This window comes from Nycticebus coucang, chromosome 1, assembly GCF_027406575.1.
Source record: "Nycticebus coucang isolate mNycCou1 chromosome 1, mNycCou1.pri, whole genome shotgun sequence".
Taxonomy (NCBI): domain Eukaryota; kingdom Metazoa; phylum Chordata; class Mammalia; order Primates; family Lorisidae; genus Nycticebus; species Nycticebus coucang.
In genome coordinates this window covers 148,946,244-148,961,557 of record NC_069780.1, presented here as the reverse complement: position 1 = coordinate 148,961,557, position 15,314 = coordinate 148,946,244, and the positions used below count along the sequence as shown (strand labels likewise).

The 15,314-nt window shown below is 37.9% G+C and overlaps 1 protein-coding gene and 1 non-coding gene across 7 annotated transcripts in view; both read right to left on the bottom strand.

The window, feature by feature from the left end:
- Positions 1-317: 317 nt before the first annotated feature.
- LOC128584991 (cAMP-specific 3',5'-cyclic phosphodiesterase 4D) overlaps positions 318-15,314 on the bottom strand; it is a 566,576-nt gene continuing 551,579 nt past the window's right edge. For all 6 annotated transcript variants that reach the window (XM_053590276.1, XM_053590273.1, XM_053590274.1 and 3 more), the window contains 4 exons: positions 8,180-8,334; positions 6,594-6,716; positions 5,899-6,081; positions 318-5,324 (listed from right to left, as the gene is read on the bottom strand). In XM_053590276.1, coding sequence (XP_053446251.1) covers positions 4,911-5,324; positions 5,899-6,081; positions 6,594-6,716; positions 8,180-8,334 — 875 coding nt within the window. In that variant the 3' untranslated portion in view covers positions 318-4,910. The remainder of the gene's footprint in view (positions 5,325-5,898; positions 6,082-6,593; positions 6,717-8,179; positions 8,335-15,314) is intronic.
- Positions 11,061-11,185, bottom strand: LOC128593173 (small nucleolar RNA SNORA3/SNORA45 family). The gene has a single exon (XR_008382273.1). It is a non-coding gene; the product is annotated as a small nucleolar RNA SNORA3/SNORA45 family (small nucleolar RNA).

The window sequence follows — 15,314 nt, the reverse complement described above, 5'->3', positions numbered from 1 at the left end:
CCATTGATTTACTATTGAATCCTTAAAACCTTGTAGTTTGCAGAGCAGAAGCCCCTAAAATAAACTTGTTGAATGTCTAAGCAATGATGATATTCCCTCAATGTCAGAATATCAATTAAGCAAGGAAAGCCCCTTCTCAAGCGTATTTAAAAAACACCATGCTTAATCTGAGTAATTTACGAAATACTTTATGTCGCAAGATTAATCAATTTAATCTGGCTTCATTTGGTTAGGAATCTCAGTACTAACTTACAATGTCAATATCTTCCTTTCAACAATGTTCATTACCCCTCGAAATGTGTACCGATTGAATTTAATTTAAAACAAATTAATCTTTTTATTTGTAAAAGACCAAGTCATAAATAGGCAGAATCAACCCATGCTTTTATTTTCATTGCATATAAAAATTTCTTATGAAGGTATTGATGTACAGTACTATCCCCATGGGCTGTTAAGAGAGGCTAAGAAACCACTAAAAGAATCATCATTTGTAATGCTCACACACAATTTACCACTCTTGAAAACATATTCAAAGAAACAAAATTAAAAACAACTAAAATCAGTAAGGATTTTTTTTTGTTGTTGTTAATTATAGTGTCCCCTTTGTACTGTTTAAAACAAAAGTAATCAAATTCCTTTGGGCCAGGGCTGCTAAAATCTACAGTTTGTGTCAAAAAAATAAAATAAAATAATAGGAGGCTCATTTTCCTAGAAAAAGAATCTTTCCTTTTGCTAAGTCCTATGTTCTGAGGGCTGGGCAGCAGTGGGAGGCTGTTTCCACATTATCCACTGAGGACTTTTTCATGCTTTCAGAGACTGGCCATTGTATAAGGCTAAATTTAACAATTCTACAGTGATAAAAATTTTGAAGAAACAGACGCTAGAGGATGGAGATCCTTTGTTATGTGAATTGGCGTCATCTACAATGTTGAGTTTAACTAGATGGGCTTACATATATATATGTAGTATTTGGTTTATCTTAATGGAAGAAATGTTGAGTTTAAAAAATTACCTTTTTCATATGCTCTTTAACACGTCCAGAAACTGATGAACAGATCAGCAATGAAAGTGACCTGTGGCTCCAGAAGCCAAAAATACATTTTAAAAAAAGACTTTATAAATCACTGGACAAAAATATATTACCCCAGGAGATTTTGAGTGTTAAAATAATAAAATAAAAAGTCTAATCAAATGTGAGTAGCTGAAGAGGCTCCTGATAAACAGATGGCAAGTAACTATCATATGTGTGATGCTGCTCCCTGGCAAAAATAACTTAAGAACTTGTATCTCCAAAGGGTCTTAAAATCTTCCAGAGTTGTCTCTGGTTTTGTAAAATCCAGCTGTCCCCAGAAATCTAAATCAACTGAATGCCTGGATATAAAATGCCCAGCCCTAGTCCCACCATTACCTTCCTTTCAAATGCAGCAAAACAGAAGAAAATATTGGTTAAAGTTAAGGCACAGCCCTGGGACCAAAGACCTGCAGCTATGTTTTTAAATTTATATATCTTTATGTATTTTATAGTTTTCTTCAATCTTCCATAAACAAGCTCTAAGGTGACAAGACTATATTACAGGAGAAAAGAAAAATGTACAAGGAGTATGTATACACACCATTCATTCTCTCACCAAGAGTTTCCAAATAATATCAACACCATCCCATTGTGGGATGATGTTTTAATAAGAACTGATAATTTACAATTAACATTACAGTATGTACATTGCAATAAATACACGGTTGTAAACAGACAAACAAGACTGTATTACAGGTAAGGTCATTTGGTGAGAAAAAAATGCATGGCACAAAAAATAAATAATGCATTCAAAATTATCATAAAGCTTTCTGTAAAATCCATTTCATTCAAGTTTTTTTTTCTTTCCTTATCTGCAATTTGTTCTACCTACATTATTTTCTTGTGAATTTTTTAAACTGATGTAAAAGAAAATAAGATTAAAACAGCCATTATTGTGTTCAGTAACTTGCAAGCTGAAATGCACTGGTTTTATGCAAACTTGGACATTTTTTTTTCCCCATACAGTACCCAGATATTGCATTTTCTTATGGCATTTTAGGAAACGTAAAGCCACTTGTCAAAGGGTGCTCTTTTTAAAGCAGTGTGTATTTCTGAAGCACACTTTGGAGAGAGAGGAGGAGGGAGAATGAGAGGAGAAAGAGAAAGAGAAGGGCGAGGGTAAACAGATTGTACAGTGCATTAGTCCCTGTCTCTTAGATATTAAGCCTTTTCTGCAATTTGATTGTCCATTGGTGGGTAACTTTACAACATGGTACCATTAAAAACCAACAAATTGGGAAAAGGCGCCTCTCTTTATTAGTGCAGTTATAAACCCTTTCAGGTTTGGATTTGTTAGTGACATATTGCTGCTTTTTAATTTTTTCTCATTATTAAGATTCTAGGCACTCAGTGGGGGAAATACCAAGTGTATGGGGTGGGGGGACCAGGGAGAATGAAGATGTTTTAGAAAGAGGAATAAACTCTAGACTCCTTTTCCTTTCCTTTTAGACCTTCTTCAGGGACAAATACAATGAAAAGAGAAACAAGGTCCCAGGGTCAGATTAAGAGTGAAAGTAGCAATGTGGGGAAAAAAAGAAAAAAGTTTCTTGTGAAACCACCTGGTCAAACGTAGGTATTTATCTGGAAGGTTAACTTTGGATCTTTACAGGGAAAAGAGGTTGCAAATCTGATAAGTAATTAGTTGATTCCTATCCTGCCCTATGTAAAAGATCAGAGCCATAAAGATATGATTTTTCTATCAAATCCTCTCAACTTTGGTTGGATCTCAGGGAATTAAAACAGGAATTGTCTTTAGTTTGGGTCATTTCTCTGGCTGATAACTCAGTGACTAGTCCCCAGAAGGCTCTTTGGAGGTTCCCATTATAAATGTTTTGCAGGATTGCAGTTTTTCTCAGCTGTATTATTTTTTACTTGGTCAGATACCCCTTTACCCTCTATTACAATTCTTATATATCAGTGTGAAAAATGATTATTTGGGATCCACACTCTTTGCAGCGAAGGTAAACTCTTTACTAAAAACGGATATGAGAAGAAAAGTCCAAACTAAATGCCTCATGAAACCAACTGCTCTGAGTAGGTAAAAACTGGGACTTGATCGTTAAAATTGCAGTTCAATTCCTGGTGCTGAAATCAGGCAAGAGTGATCTCTAATTTTTTATTTAGGCAAAGTCTTTTTACCAACCCTCTGGTGCCAGTGGCATCATCTTCTTTCCCTTGGTGTGCTTCAAGAAGTAGTTCCCCTCTGTAAGACATGCTTAGGAATCAAGGATGAGTGACAGAGCAGTCCCTACAAATTACACAGCTGTCCATTAAAAAAGAGCAGTTGCTGCACTTAAAATTCTCAGATTCGACACAGTTCTGAATCTCATGGTGAAATCACTGAAACCAAAGAGAGCTACACTGGTGTTTGTTAATATATTCTGTTAATATTCTTAGAAACTGCCCCGTCAGTCGTGGATTTTTCTTTGTAAACTAAGAGTAAATAAAAGCTGGTCATGATAGACCACTCATGGTAGAAATGAATGCTGACCCTGACTTGCCTACCTGTCTGCTCCTTTCATCCCTCTGAATGGTGGTATTTGGTAAGATCCCATCTAGCAACCATGGACAGAGGATCAAACACGCGCTAAATCATAAAGCAGCACAAGAGGAAAAAAAATTTTTCTCACTGTAACTGTAAGAACAATTAAAATGAGCATGAAATGCGTGGATTATTACAAAGACATGCACTGGGGAAATGCACGCCTACTGACACGGCAAAAAGTTATCAGAAGACACTAAGTAGGAAAAGACCTAAAAAAGACTGACCATTTTAGCTACTGGGTATTTATATATCTCCCACTTGCTTCGGACAACACCAACTGATGATTAAGACACATTTGACATTACGCACATCAGAGAACAAATTTTCACTTTGCACACTATGGAAAAAAAAAATGTCAGCGGAGAGCAGCTCCACTTATCTGGAAGAGTGAAACAGAAAGCAAACGTCAATGAAAGCTTACAAAAAGGGCTTCCTGCAACATAAAGCTGTTTTTCTGTTTTAAAATATGGAAGTCATTGGTATATAAAACAACGAATCACTACAAATCAGTTAATTGCTATGAACTATATGGTGCAAGTAAAATTTGTAAATTAGATTTATCCAGTGTAGCACAGATTTGTACTGAAAACTTGCAAGTTACTCCTTAGAAAAAAAATAATCAGTGGCAGATGAAGTTCTGAACATAGTTTTCTTTTTTAAATATAATACCTCAGTACATTTAATAATAAAAGTAAGCTCTACAAAAAATCTGTTTTACATTATCATACAAAATGCAGAGGGCAGTGCAGCTCACTGAACCACACTATTCAGTCATATGTATCAGGAAGACTTGAAATTAGAAAATTATGCAATTTCTGTGGCTCTTCCTCCTTCTGGAAACAGATTTATGCTATGTCCTGTTTCTTGATCTATCTGTTGCTTCACCCACTAAGTTCACTTGATGAAATGCCTTCCTCCTTCAGAACATATTGCAAACAAATAAAATAAAAAGAAACCCCAAATCCAATCAAATTTTGGGGCTGTCCGATGAGCCATGCTCCCTTGAAAACATTTTGGAATTGACTTTATCTGCTTTGTCAGCTCTACCAAGCTGAAATCTTTTTAAAATGCTGTTCACGAAGATGTCCACTTTGCTCTGATGACATGGAGGTGAAAAAACTGGTTACGATATTCCTGAGCGCCAGACTGGATAGTCAAGGTCAGTTTTGTTCAACAAACGTCCTGGCAGATGACAGTGAGGTGTGACCGTGGTTGTGGCATGTGACATGCACTTTGGAAACAATTTTTCTACCAAAAGAAAAAAAAAAAGAAGGCATGAAAGTATTTGCACTGTTACGTGTCAGGAGAATGATCATCTATTACACAAGCTTCAGGCTGGCTTTCTTCGTCCCCCACTGCCTCCTCTTCAACTTGTTCATCAAGGGGAATCTCAGTAGACTCCGAGTCTTGAGTACAAAGAGTCTTGGAGTCACTGCAGCTAGTGTCTTCTTCCACTTGGCTCCCACTGTCCTTTTCTGTGTCTGACTCGCCATCTTCCTCTAAAGTCAGTTCAAACTGAAATTTCTCAGTTTGACCCTGCCGACCCTCCTCTTGGTCGTCAGGTGCAGGAGAGGGGCTCTGAGGGATTGTGCTCTGGTACCATTCACGATTGTCTTCCAAAGTGTCCAAAATGTCCTGGGCATCAGGATGTACGAGGTCTGCCCATGTCTCCCAGAGAGGATGAACGATATAGTCTATGAAGCCCACCTAGTTATGAAAAAAATCCAATGTGAGTAGAGGATGTGAGACTAAGAAACAACTGGGAGAGGTTAACTAGGTCATGGCCCACAAATAACACGCTGAACAGAAGACTATTCACCTTAGTTTGATGGAACAGTCACTATTTCAGACAGTAGATCATATAAAAGCATTATTACTAGCTGGTGGAAATTAACTTCTAGAATTCTTAGTTCAAATGTATGTTTACAATGTAAAAAATTTTCTAGTTGTTTACAGGGTAGAGTTTGGTGGGCCTTGGACCTTATTTTAGAATGGCCGACCTGTAGGTGAATCCTGATAACTGACATAATGCTACGTCCTCTATGTGTGTGAATATACCAAATGAATGGGATGAATGTGCTGTCATAAGAACGTACATACGGCTCTGTGGATGTAGCCATAGAATGAAAGTTTCCTGGATCGCAATCTGGTGAAATTGAGCTTGTCAAAAATCAAAGTAATTTAAAAATCCAATAGAATACTGTGAGATGTGAAGACAAAGTGAGCAAATGCTAACTCTGTATCTCTGCTCTCCCTGAAAGTTCTAAGCTTCGTGCATTACCTGTGATTTTTCCACGGACGCATTGTGCTTGTCACACATAGGACTTATCTCCATGCCACGCTCCCTCTCCCGGTCTCCTTGGCGGAAAAACTCCTCCATGATACGGTCCGTCCACTGGCGGTACAGCTGGAGAGGTTTCGTTGGGTTGCTCAGATCGGCACAATGCACCATGTTCTGAAGGACCTAAAACAGACGGATGAATTCTCTATTCAGCATCTGCTCCTTTTTTTTTTTTTTTTTGTTAACTAGAAATTCACATGGGATGACTGTGACACTTAAAAATACATGTAGTGTAAGATTTATTCTAAACAGCTCAACCATGATGTGTCTGTGTGCAGTTCACACTTGTATTAATAGTTCCAAATTATGCTACTTCTATCACATCTAAATATCCTAAGAGAAACTGTTTATGTGCATAGTTGATTAAATTCTGAGCTGCTTAAGTGGTTAGCCTTGGGGGTGTTAGTTTTCTTTTCTTTTCTTTTTTTCTTTTTTAACACATATGCAAATGAAAAGAGCAGTAGGATTTTACATAGTTGATTCTCAGGAATAAGAATCTGTATTAAAATTGTGATTATAATCACTAAAAGTGTAAGGTGGGAGAAAGAAGAAATAAACCTTCATCAAAGCTGAGCACTCAGACGCACGTGCGCATGCACAGGCACCCACAGAGCAAGCTCAAAACAAGGCTTTACCTGAATCCTGTCAGAGTAATTGTCAAGAAGGAGAACTCCAGAACTTGTCACTTTCTTAGTTTCAACCATAGTTTTCAAATCAGCCAGGAGATTCATGTGCTTTGACATGTCTGTCGCAAGTACCTTAAAAGACAAAGAGTGTTTTATTAAGAATGTGGGGAAGGGGGAGAGGGAGGGGAGGGAGGGGGGAGGATGGGCAGAGGGAGGGTGATTGGTGGGATTATACCTGCCGTGCATCTTACAAGGGTACATGTGAAACTCAGTAAATGTAGAATGTAATCGTCTTAACACAATAACTAAGAAAATGTCAGGAAGGCTTTGTCAACCAGTGTGATGAAAATGTGTCAAACTGTGTATAAAACCAGTGTATGGTGCCCCATGATCGCATTAATGTACACAGCTATGATTTAATAATAATAATAAAAAGAAAAGTCCAGAGGAAAAATGTCAGAATTTGCACCTGAAAATATTATGCAGATTATCAGAAGGAACAGAAAACCAGTATGCTATCTAGTAACAGTGTATGGAAATTCTTCACTTTCTTGGGGGCAAAGTCTTTCCTTCTTTGCTGTCAAGTTTTCTGGTAGCCCAGATAAACGTCTGCAAGATATGGAAACATTAGGCACTGACGGCCACGTTCATGGTGAAAAATGGGGTGATACCGCATCATATGTTCTGATGGTTTTCCCATTCCTTGGACTAGAAAGTTAGTCTATAGTCTATAGTCCATAGTCTTAGACTATGATGGACTACTTCAGAAACAGAATATTCTCATTGATTTTCTGCTTATTCCAGATGGAGATAATTCCTGCCTTGGGATATATGTAGTTTAACAGAATAAGTTTTTTTTTTTTTTTTTGCTTTTGAGACAAGAGTCTCACTATGTCGCCCTTGGTAAAGTGCTGTGGCGTCACAGCTCATAGCAACCTCAAACTCTTGGGCTTAAGTGATTCTCTTGCCTCAGCCTCCCAAGTAGCTGGGACTACAGGTGCCTGCCACAACACCCAGCTATTTTTTGGCTGTAGTTGTCATTGTTTTTTGGAAGGTCCAGGTTGGATTCGAACCTGCCAGCTCTGGTGCATATGGCTGGCACCGTAGCCGCTGAACTACAGGCGCCAAGCCTAACAGAGTAAGTTTTGATAAACAGAGATTTTCCTTTGAATCATATGAATAGAGAAAACAGTAAGGTCAGAGGTGGCCTGACCTTACGGTAAACGGCACTGTTAAATGATGAATAAAGTTGGAAAAAAATCCACCGAAGTGGTGGCCCACACCCTTTGCTTTTGTTAGTCATGTTTCTCTGCCTGCCACTAGACTGGAGGGGCTCAGAAAATAAAAATCTGAGTGCTGAGGGCGAGCAGTCGTGAGTTAAATCCAAACTGCTACATGTGGAAATCCTATTAGGGAACATCGTGGCCTGCAGCAGGGTCAGCTTCTAGAACGTAAAGGGCAACAATAGATTTTGAAATACAGCTTCTTTTAGCTGATAATCATCTCATTCTTACATTAAAAACAAAACAAAAAACAACAACCTTGCATCAGAGTTCTCATTTTTTTTTTTTTTTTTGCTTTTATCAGCTACTTACAATATCAATGACCATTTTCCTTAACGACTGTCTTTGCTTTTTGGTCAAATTCTGGAAAATGTCACAGTTTTCTTCCTGAAGCAACTTAAAGCCCACAGCTAAATGATGGTTCTCTAAGACGGAGGAGTCATTGTACATCAAGGCAAGTTCAGAATCTGAAAGTAAGATGTGGAGGCAGAAGATCAGCATGGCTGTTTGTAAGACATTTATCTTATTCTTCCAATGTTATGATACTTGGGGTTTAGGCTGCAATTTCTCCTAACCCTCTCTGCACCCCTTACCCTTACAGGACAATATGCAGGAGAGAAAGTGTTGGATAATTTAAGAGCAGAAAGAACAATGGAATCTTGAGAATTAATTCTAACGTGACTGACATGCAGCAGATCATTTTACTCTGTGAGCATCCCTTTCTTCTTTTCTAAAGCAGAAAAATTGAATTACCTTTCCTCTAAAGTTGCCGTAAGTTCAGTAATATAAGACATTATACATAACATCTGAAATGTGCCCAGAGCATAAAGTGTTGTATTCCTGATCACTGGGGATTATCCACATTGCAGTTTATACAATGTAAGGACAACGTGACATGAGATTGTTTGTACTCAGAGACAGTATATTAACAGTTTGGACCATGTGAACAATATTCATTTGTTCTTGTTGCTTTTACTTTCTTCCACAGGATAGCTCACTAAGTGTAAACTTTATTCATTTTTCCCACTTTCTTTCCCAAGTATGGTGGCAGTCACTGCCAACTCTGCAAGTGCGCTGCTCTTCCCGCTCTTGCTCAGGGCTTCCCAGAGACATTGTGCTTAGTGTTTATACCCCCCTTGTAAAGTCGCTGTCACTCTCTCACTACTGCCCTGGACCTGCGTGTTTCAGGCAAGGAGAAATCCTGCCTCTTTCCTACTGTCTGTCAATAGCAGACCTAGATCTATAACGTAATCATTAAAAAAAATTGGTGTTTTATTCTGTTTCTACTAGGTCACTTTAAAGACTAAAAGCACATGTATTTGATCTTTTGTCTGACGAATGAATAGAAAATATACTTCCTTTTCTAAGAAAGAAATACTCAGTACAATTCACTGGCTATTTTAAAGGGAGCTAGCGAGGAGAGGAGAAGCTCGATACATGTCTGCACTAGGAAATCCTATGATTTTTATCAGAACTACAGTAATGGGAATTTGCACACCTCAATTTTGGCTCCCGAACTACAGGAATAGAAATGTCCAAATTTTTAGGGAGGGAGTGTGTAAGGTATTATTATTATTTATTTTTAGTGTTAATTTTTTAAAAGGCAGTTTTAGAGTCTACATAAGCTCCTAATTATGAAACAATAAAACTTTATCTACAGAGGGTTATATAGAAATTAAAATTTTAAAACTATACAGAATCTTAGCATATGACATTATTGTAGTAATATCATACTAAATAAAGATATATTGAAAGGAAGCCATAATGTTTTCAAACTGGAGAAATCACGCCTAATTAATCTATTAGGATTCTCTTAAGGGAATAAAAATGCGTGTGGACAAGTGGCATTAACCGAACTGCCATGGTCTTACAAAAGCCTTAATCGATTTATATTTCCCATGAAGAAAGGTGAGGAAATGAAGGCTATTGAGCCTACAGAAGAAAAACAAGATGATGAACTTCTACTTCAGGGAAAAGGTTGATCTACAGTGTGGAATTTGCAAAACAAAGTCTATGTTCTACTCAACATAAGGAGGGCCTTTCACATTAGGCTAAGCCTATCTTGGAAACATGGTTATCTCCGGACATTTAAAGAGTCCAGATTGGCCAGAAAAGCCATGAGACAATTCCTTACTGGACTGGCAGGCCTCTACAGCCTCTTCCATCTCTCAGGCCGTTACAGGAAGGTGGTAGTGACTGTTGATTTTTAAATGAACAAGTGTTGGCATTTAAGAAACTGATTCTCAGAGTAGCCATTTAACTTTCCACTCTTCTTTAGACTAAAGGCATGTGGTTACATCTAAACGGGGCGAGGGGGTAAGACCCTGCAGCTCCTCAGTTGGCTTTCTACCACAGATGATAATCCAGTAGTTCTAAGTAGAGTCTATGAAGGTGAAAGTTGTCTTTATAATTTGACACAATGCATAGCACAAAGGGGCAGAAAGATCAGCTTATACTGCACTTTTGTTGAAACCCCCTCATCTCTAAGTCCAGTAAAAGTCGCCTCTTTCATGAAGCTTTTCATGATTACCACAGGCTGAATTATTCACTTTTTCCCTGTAAACTCCGATACTACTTTGAACTACAGATCTGGCCTTTATTGCATTGTACCTCATTTGTCTTTATTTCCATACAAAACATTTAACAGCCCCTCCCCAAACTTCCTAACCTACCTAGAGACTTAAGCCCTATATAAAATTCAAGATTATTAATTTAACATGATTGGTTGTCTGATTTCTTCTGTGTACTTCAATTATTTTAACTTAAAAGGTACAGAGGGGAATAGAATAAAGTATAATATTTCTTTACTTATTTTTATGGTTTCAACCACCCTTATAACCTCACTCCAACTAAGAAGCTATGTTTATTATCTTTATAGTTATCTCCCATTACAGTAGAAACTGTTCACTGGTGTAGAACAGTGACTACCACACAACAGGCACACGATTCATTTGTTGAATTAAACAACTCTTTAGAACCCAACAGAGACTATCAAGAAGAAAAAGTTAGCCTTATTTAATAGAACCAGGATAACTCATTAAGGAAGGTTTAAGAGTAAAATTAAAGCCACTTGACGGCATTCTATGGAAAAATCAACATACTCTTATAACAGAGGGCTTCTGAAGAACCAGTTATATTATTCCTTGACTAGTGGACAGAAGTGAGTCTATCAGTTGCGTAGGTCAATCTGAAGCCATGTCACTAACCTGGTGACCGACCGTGCCATGAGGGCCACCACCAGCGAGTAAGTCCAGCAGTTACTCTTGGGAGACTCTATCACACTTAGACAATAACCAAAACCTGAGCATTATTCTAGCCTTGATAAAAGCATAGTATTTAGAGCAGCAGTCCCCAGCCTTTTTGTCACCAGGGACTGGTTTCACGGAAGACAATTTTTCCATGGATGGGAGGATGGGGGGAGATGGGAAGGAGGCAGAGCTCAGATGGTGATATGAATGATGGGGAGCACTATGAATATAAAGGAAGCTTCACTTGCTTGCTCGCCGCTCCCCTCCCGCCGTGTGGCCCTGTTCCTAACAGGCTATGGACCAGAACTTTTTTGGCTCCATGGATTGGGTTCATGGAAGATAATTTTCCCACTGATTGGGGGCGTGGGGGGCAGAGCATGGGACAGAACATGGAGATAAGGCAGTGCTGTTGTGTGGCCTGGTTCCCAAGAGGCCACAGACCAGTACGAGTCCGTGACCTGAGGGTTGAGGACCACGGATTTAGAGGATCTTGGTGCCAGGCATCGTACTAAGTGGTTTATGTGCATTACTTAATTTAATCCTCATGGTTTTAGGAAGATTATATTGTTATTGCTACTTATAAAGGATATAAATGAGCCTTAAGGAAGTAACTTTGCCAGTGTAAGTCCTGGGGATAGTACTTAAAACTAGGCAGTCCCTAGAATTCTCTTCTTATACTACTTATTATTACAAATGCTTTATAGGGGTAGTGACGTTGAACAGTGAACAATAAGCATAAACCAGGAAATGATAAATAATGCAATCCATTCAGTGCCTGGCCAGACTAATAACTATATAAGTTTATGCTATTTTATTGAGGGACCATGCGTATCCTTACAAACACAAAGTCAATATTTTATTCTACACAAACCAATTGTACACATTCATCAAAACTACCCTGGATCATCAGGATAAATTAAATTATGCTTAACATACAGTAATAACAAAAGCAAGAAGAACACCTTTGTTTGTGTGCCCCTCTCTTCTGAGTTCTGATAGAATAGCAGGGTAGAGGGTTGGTAGGCACCATCACCTAACTAAGAACGTGGACTCCATCTGTGTTAGTCTTCTCGCCCCATGGTTTTCCAGAGGGAAAAAAACCAATAAGATGGAGAGTTTATATATGTATGGATTTGGCTGAGGTGATCATGGAGCTAAGAGGTTTCGTGATGATAGTCTGTAAGCTGGAGAACTAAGAAAGCCAGTGGTATAATTCAGTCTCAGTCTGAAGGCCCCAGAACCAGCAGCGCTGATGCAGAAGAGCAGAAGACATTCCAGCTCACAGAGAGAAAGAATTTTCTGCCCCTCCCCTTCTGTGTTCTAGTCTTCTATTTGGGGCCCTCCACGTATTGGACAATGCCTCCCAAGACTAATGAGAGTCATCTTCTTTACTCAGTCTATTGATTCAAAGGCAAATTTCTCGTAGAAATACCTTCACAGAAATACACCAAAATATTTTATTAGCTATCTGAGCGTCCTATAACCCAGTCAAGCTGACTTATAAAAGTAACCACAGAACTCTAATCTCAGACTGCAAATCCCTTGAGGCAAAGAGCTGCTTTTTTATGCTTTAATACTACAGCAGTACCTCATACACTGAGGGGAAAAAGTAGGTAACAGTAAGTATTTATTGATTCTATTATTAAGTTGATTTTTGAAAAAACTTTATTTTAAATTGCTTATTACCAAAGACATTATTAAATAATGGGGAACTAATAGAAAGAGCCTACAACATAAAAACAAATTTAAAATTTTTACCAAATTTAAAATTGTTTAAAAACTTAATAATATCAGAATTGGCAAGAGTATAGGGGAAAGGGCAGACTATTGGTGCAAATGTAAATAGTTATAAGCTTTCTGGAGGGCCACAGAATATAAAAGAAAAAATTAACCTCTGAAATTATCACAACAGTTCAAAGCAATATAAGCAAAAGAAAATGGACAACTTAACATTCTCTAACAGGAAATATATCCAAAACAGGTTACTGAGCAGATTAAAGGTTTTAGAAAAACCTCTACAGTATGATGTTTTAAACTGATACCTAACAGGTGTACTTATTTATGGGGTACATGTGATATTTTGATATATTCATACAACGTATAATGGTCAAATCAGCACCACTGGAACATCTATCACCTCAAATGTTTATCATTTCTTTGCACTGGGAACTACAGTATGTTTTTTAAATATTTATCTAAACTTGAATGCTTATATCTATCTGTATGCATATGTGCCTAGACATAAGTGTGAAATTATATTCACTGAAATTATTACCTTCGAGGGAAAATTTTCAGGTGATTTTTATTTTCTTCTTTATTTTCCATATTGTTTTATTTTATAATGAACATACTCATTTTATAAAAGATCAACTAAAACATATTTTTAAAGTTTTAAAGCTGAAAAAAGGACGTCCTCTATAATAAGACAAACATGGTCAAGTCTCAAATCTACCATATTTTGATATATAAAAAATGTAAATTCTATATACATTTCTGCTTATCCGCCTGACAAAGAGCACTTGCAGGAGTAAGTTCAAGGCATATCTATTACATTAGCGTTTGAGGCAAAATGATCATGAGCCTAGAAAACAGCAGACCTGGCTTGGAAACTAGGATCCATCTCTCCTCTTTTGGTCTTATCTGTTAAATGAGGACAGTCCCCACCAAACTGCTATGGGGATTTTAGGACACCATTAACATAATGTCTGAAATTTGGGGAACTTTGAATAGCTCTCAAGATTTCCTCCACAAACTGTCACTGGATGGAAATGCAGGGGTGACTGACTTGAAACCTACATTCCAACAGCTCTCACTCTAAGAAGGAAAACAGAAACAGAAGACAAGAGGCTCGTAGTCAGGAGAACAGATTGTGTAAAAGGCACGGCGAGCAGAAGACGGGTCCGTATGTGACAGCAAGCACGTCCACGTGGTGCATCAGAGCCAGCATCCAGACGTGGGCTGGAGCAGGTAAGATGGGGGACCGTTTTTCTTATCTATATCCAATATTGTGAAAAGTATGCATGGACCTGGACCTTTTCTTTTGCTCATTAGCTTTGTCAGTGTTTGTGTACTTAACGTGTGGCCCAAGACAACTCTATTCTTAACCTTTCCAATGTGTGGCAAAAAAGAAAAAAGCTTGGACATCTTTGATTCCTCTTCCTGTTCTTACACCTTTGCTAGGTTTAATTTAGACTCAGAAAATGCCAGCACGCTATGCCGTGTCTCTAAACTACAAAAGAAAATGAACAAAGGTCTTCAAATGGACTTCTGAACAAAACATTTCCCCTTGAAATGGGGGTGGAAATGGTGGTTTTAACACACTATCCAGTTGCTGAGGACAAAGCATTAAAACTGTTAGGCTCACCCTCTCTATTCAACCCCTCGCCATGCCCAACCCTCACTGCGCTCTGCACCATCGCATGTCACATGTCTTCTTATTGTGTTCTGTCTTTTCTTGCAGAATGCAGGCTCTTGAGAGCCAGGGCTTTGTCTCGTTCACTCACGTATCCCTAGTGCCTAGAACAATATTCGATATTCAGTAGGCTGTCAGTACATTTTTGTTGAATAAAATAACAACCTCTGCAGTTACAGCTATATACTCATATTTGATAAAAATGAATTTATACTATATTAAAGATGTTAGGTTTATACAGAAAAATAAAATTCTCTGTATTATCCACTAGTATAGCTACAAAATGTTTGTTTCCAGGTAAGATTAGAGAAATGAAGAAGATGTGTGTTCTGGTAGCTGGACCAGCTTCACCTCAGCACATCGAAATGCCTCTGTTCTTGAAAATCAGAAACCATGCTTTCACCATGTGACTAATGTGAATAAATCTTTCTTCCCCAAACTTCTTTGCCACAAATTAACTCATTTTCCAGGTAATAATTGATGCTATATATATTTTGTACCTTTTACACTGCTTTATTTTTTCAGAAAATTAAACTTATAAAGTTAAATGCAATTTTATGACCTCTGGCATGTTAAAATCAAAACTTTATGATGCTATTTACATTTTATAGATTTATTTATATGTGTACAAAAGACTTAGGCAGCGTCCTGCCTGGAATTTCCATTTCTCTAAATCCCATTTACGTTCCTGCTCATTTGCAAATCATTTAGTAAAGCTTAACCAACTCTACAGGTAGAAAAGATCTCTCTGCTTTCATAACATCCTGCATATTAATAAGGAGTGTCA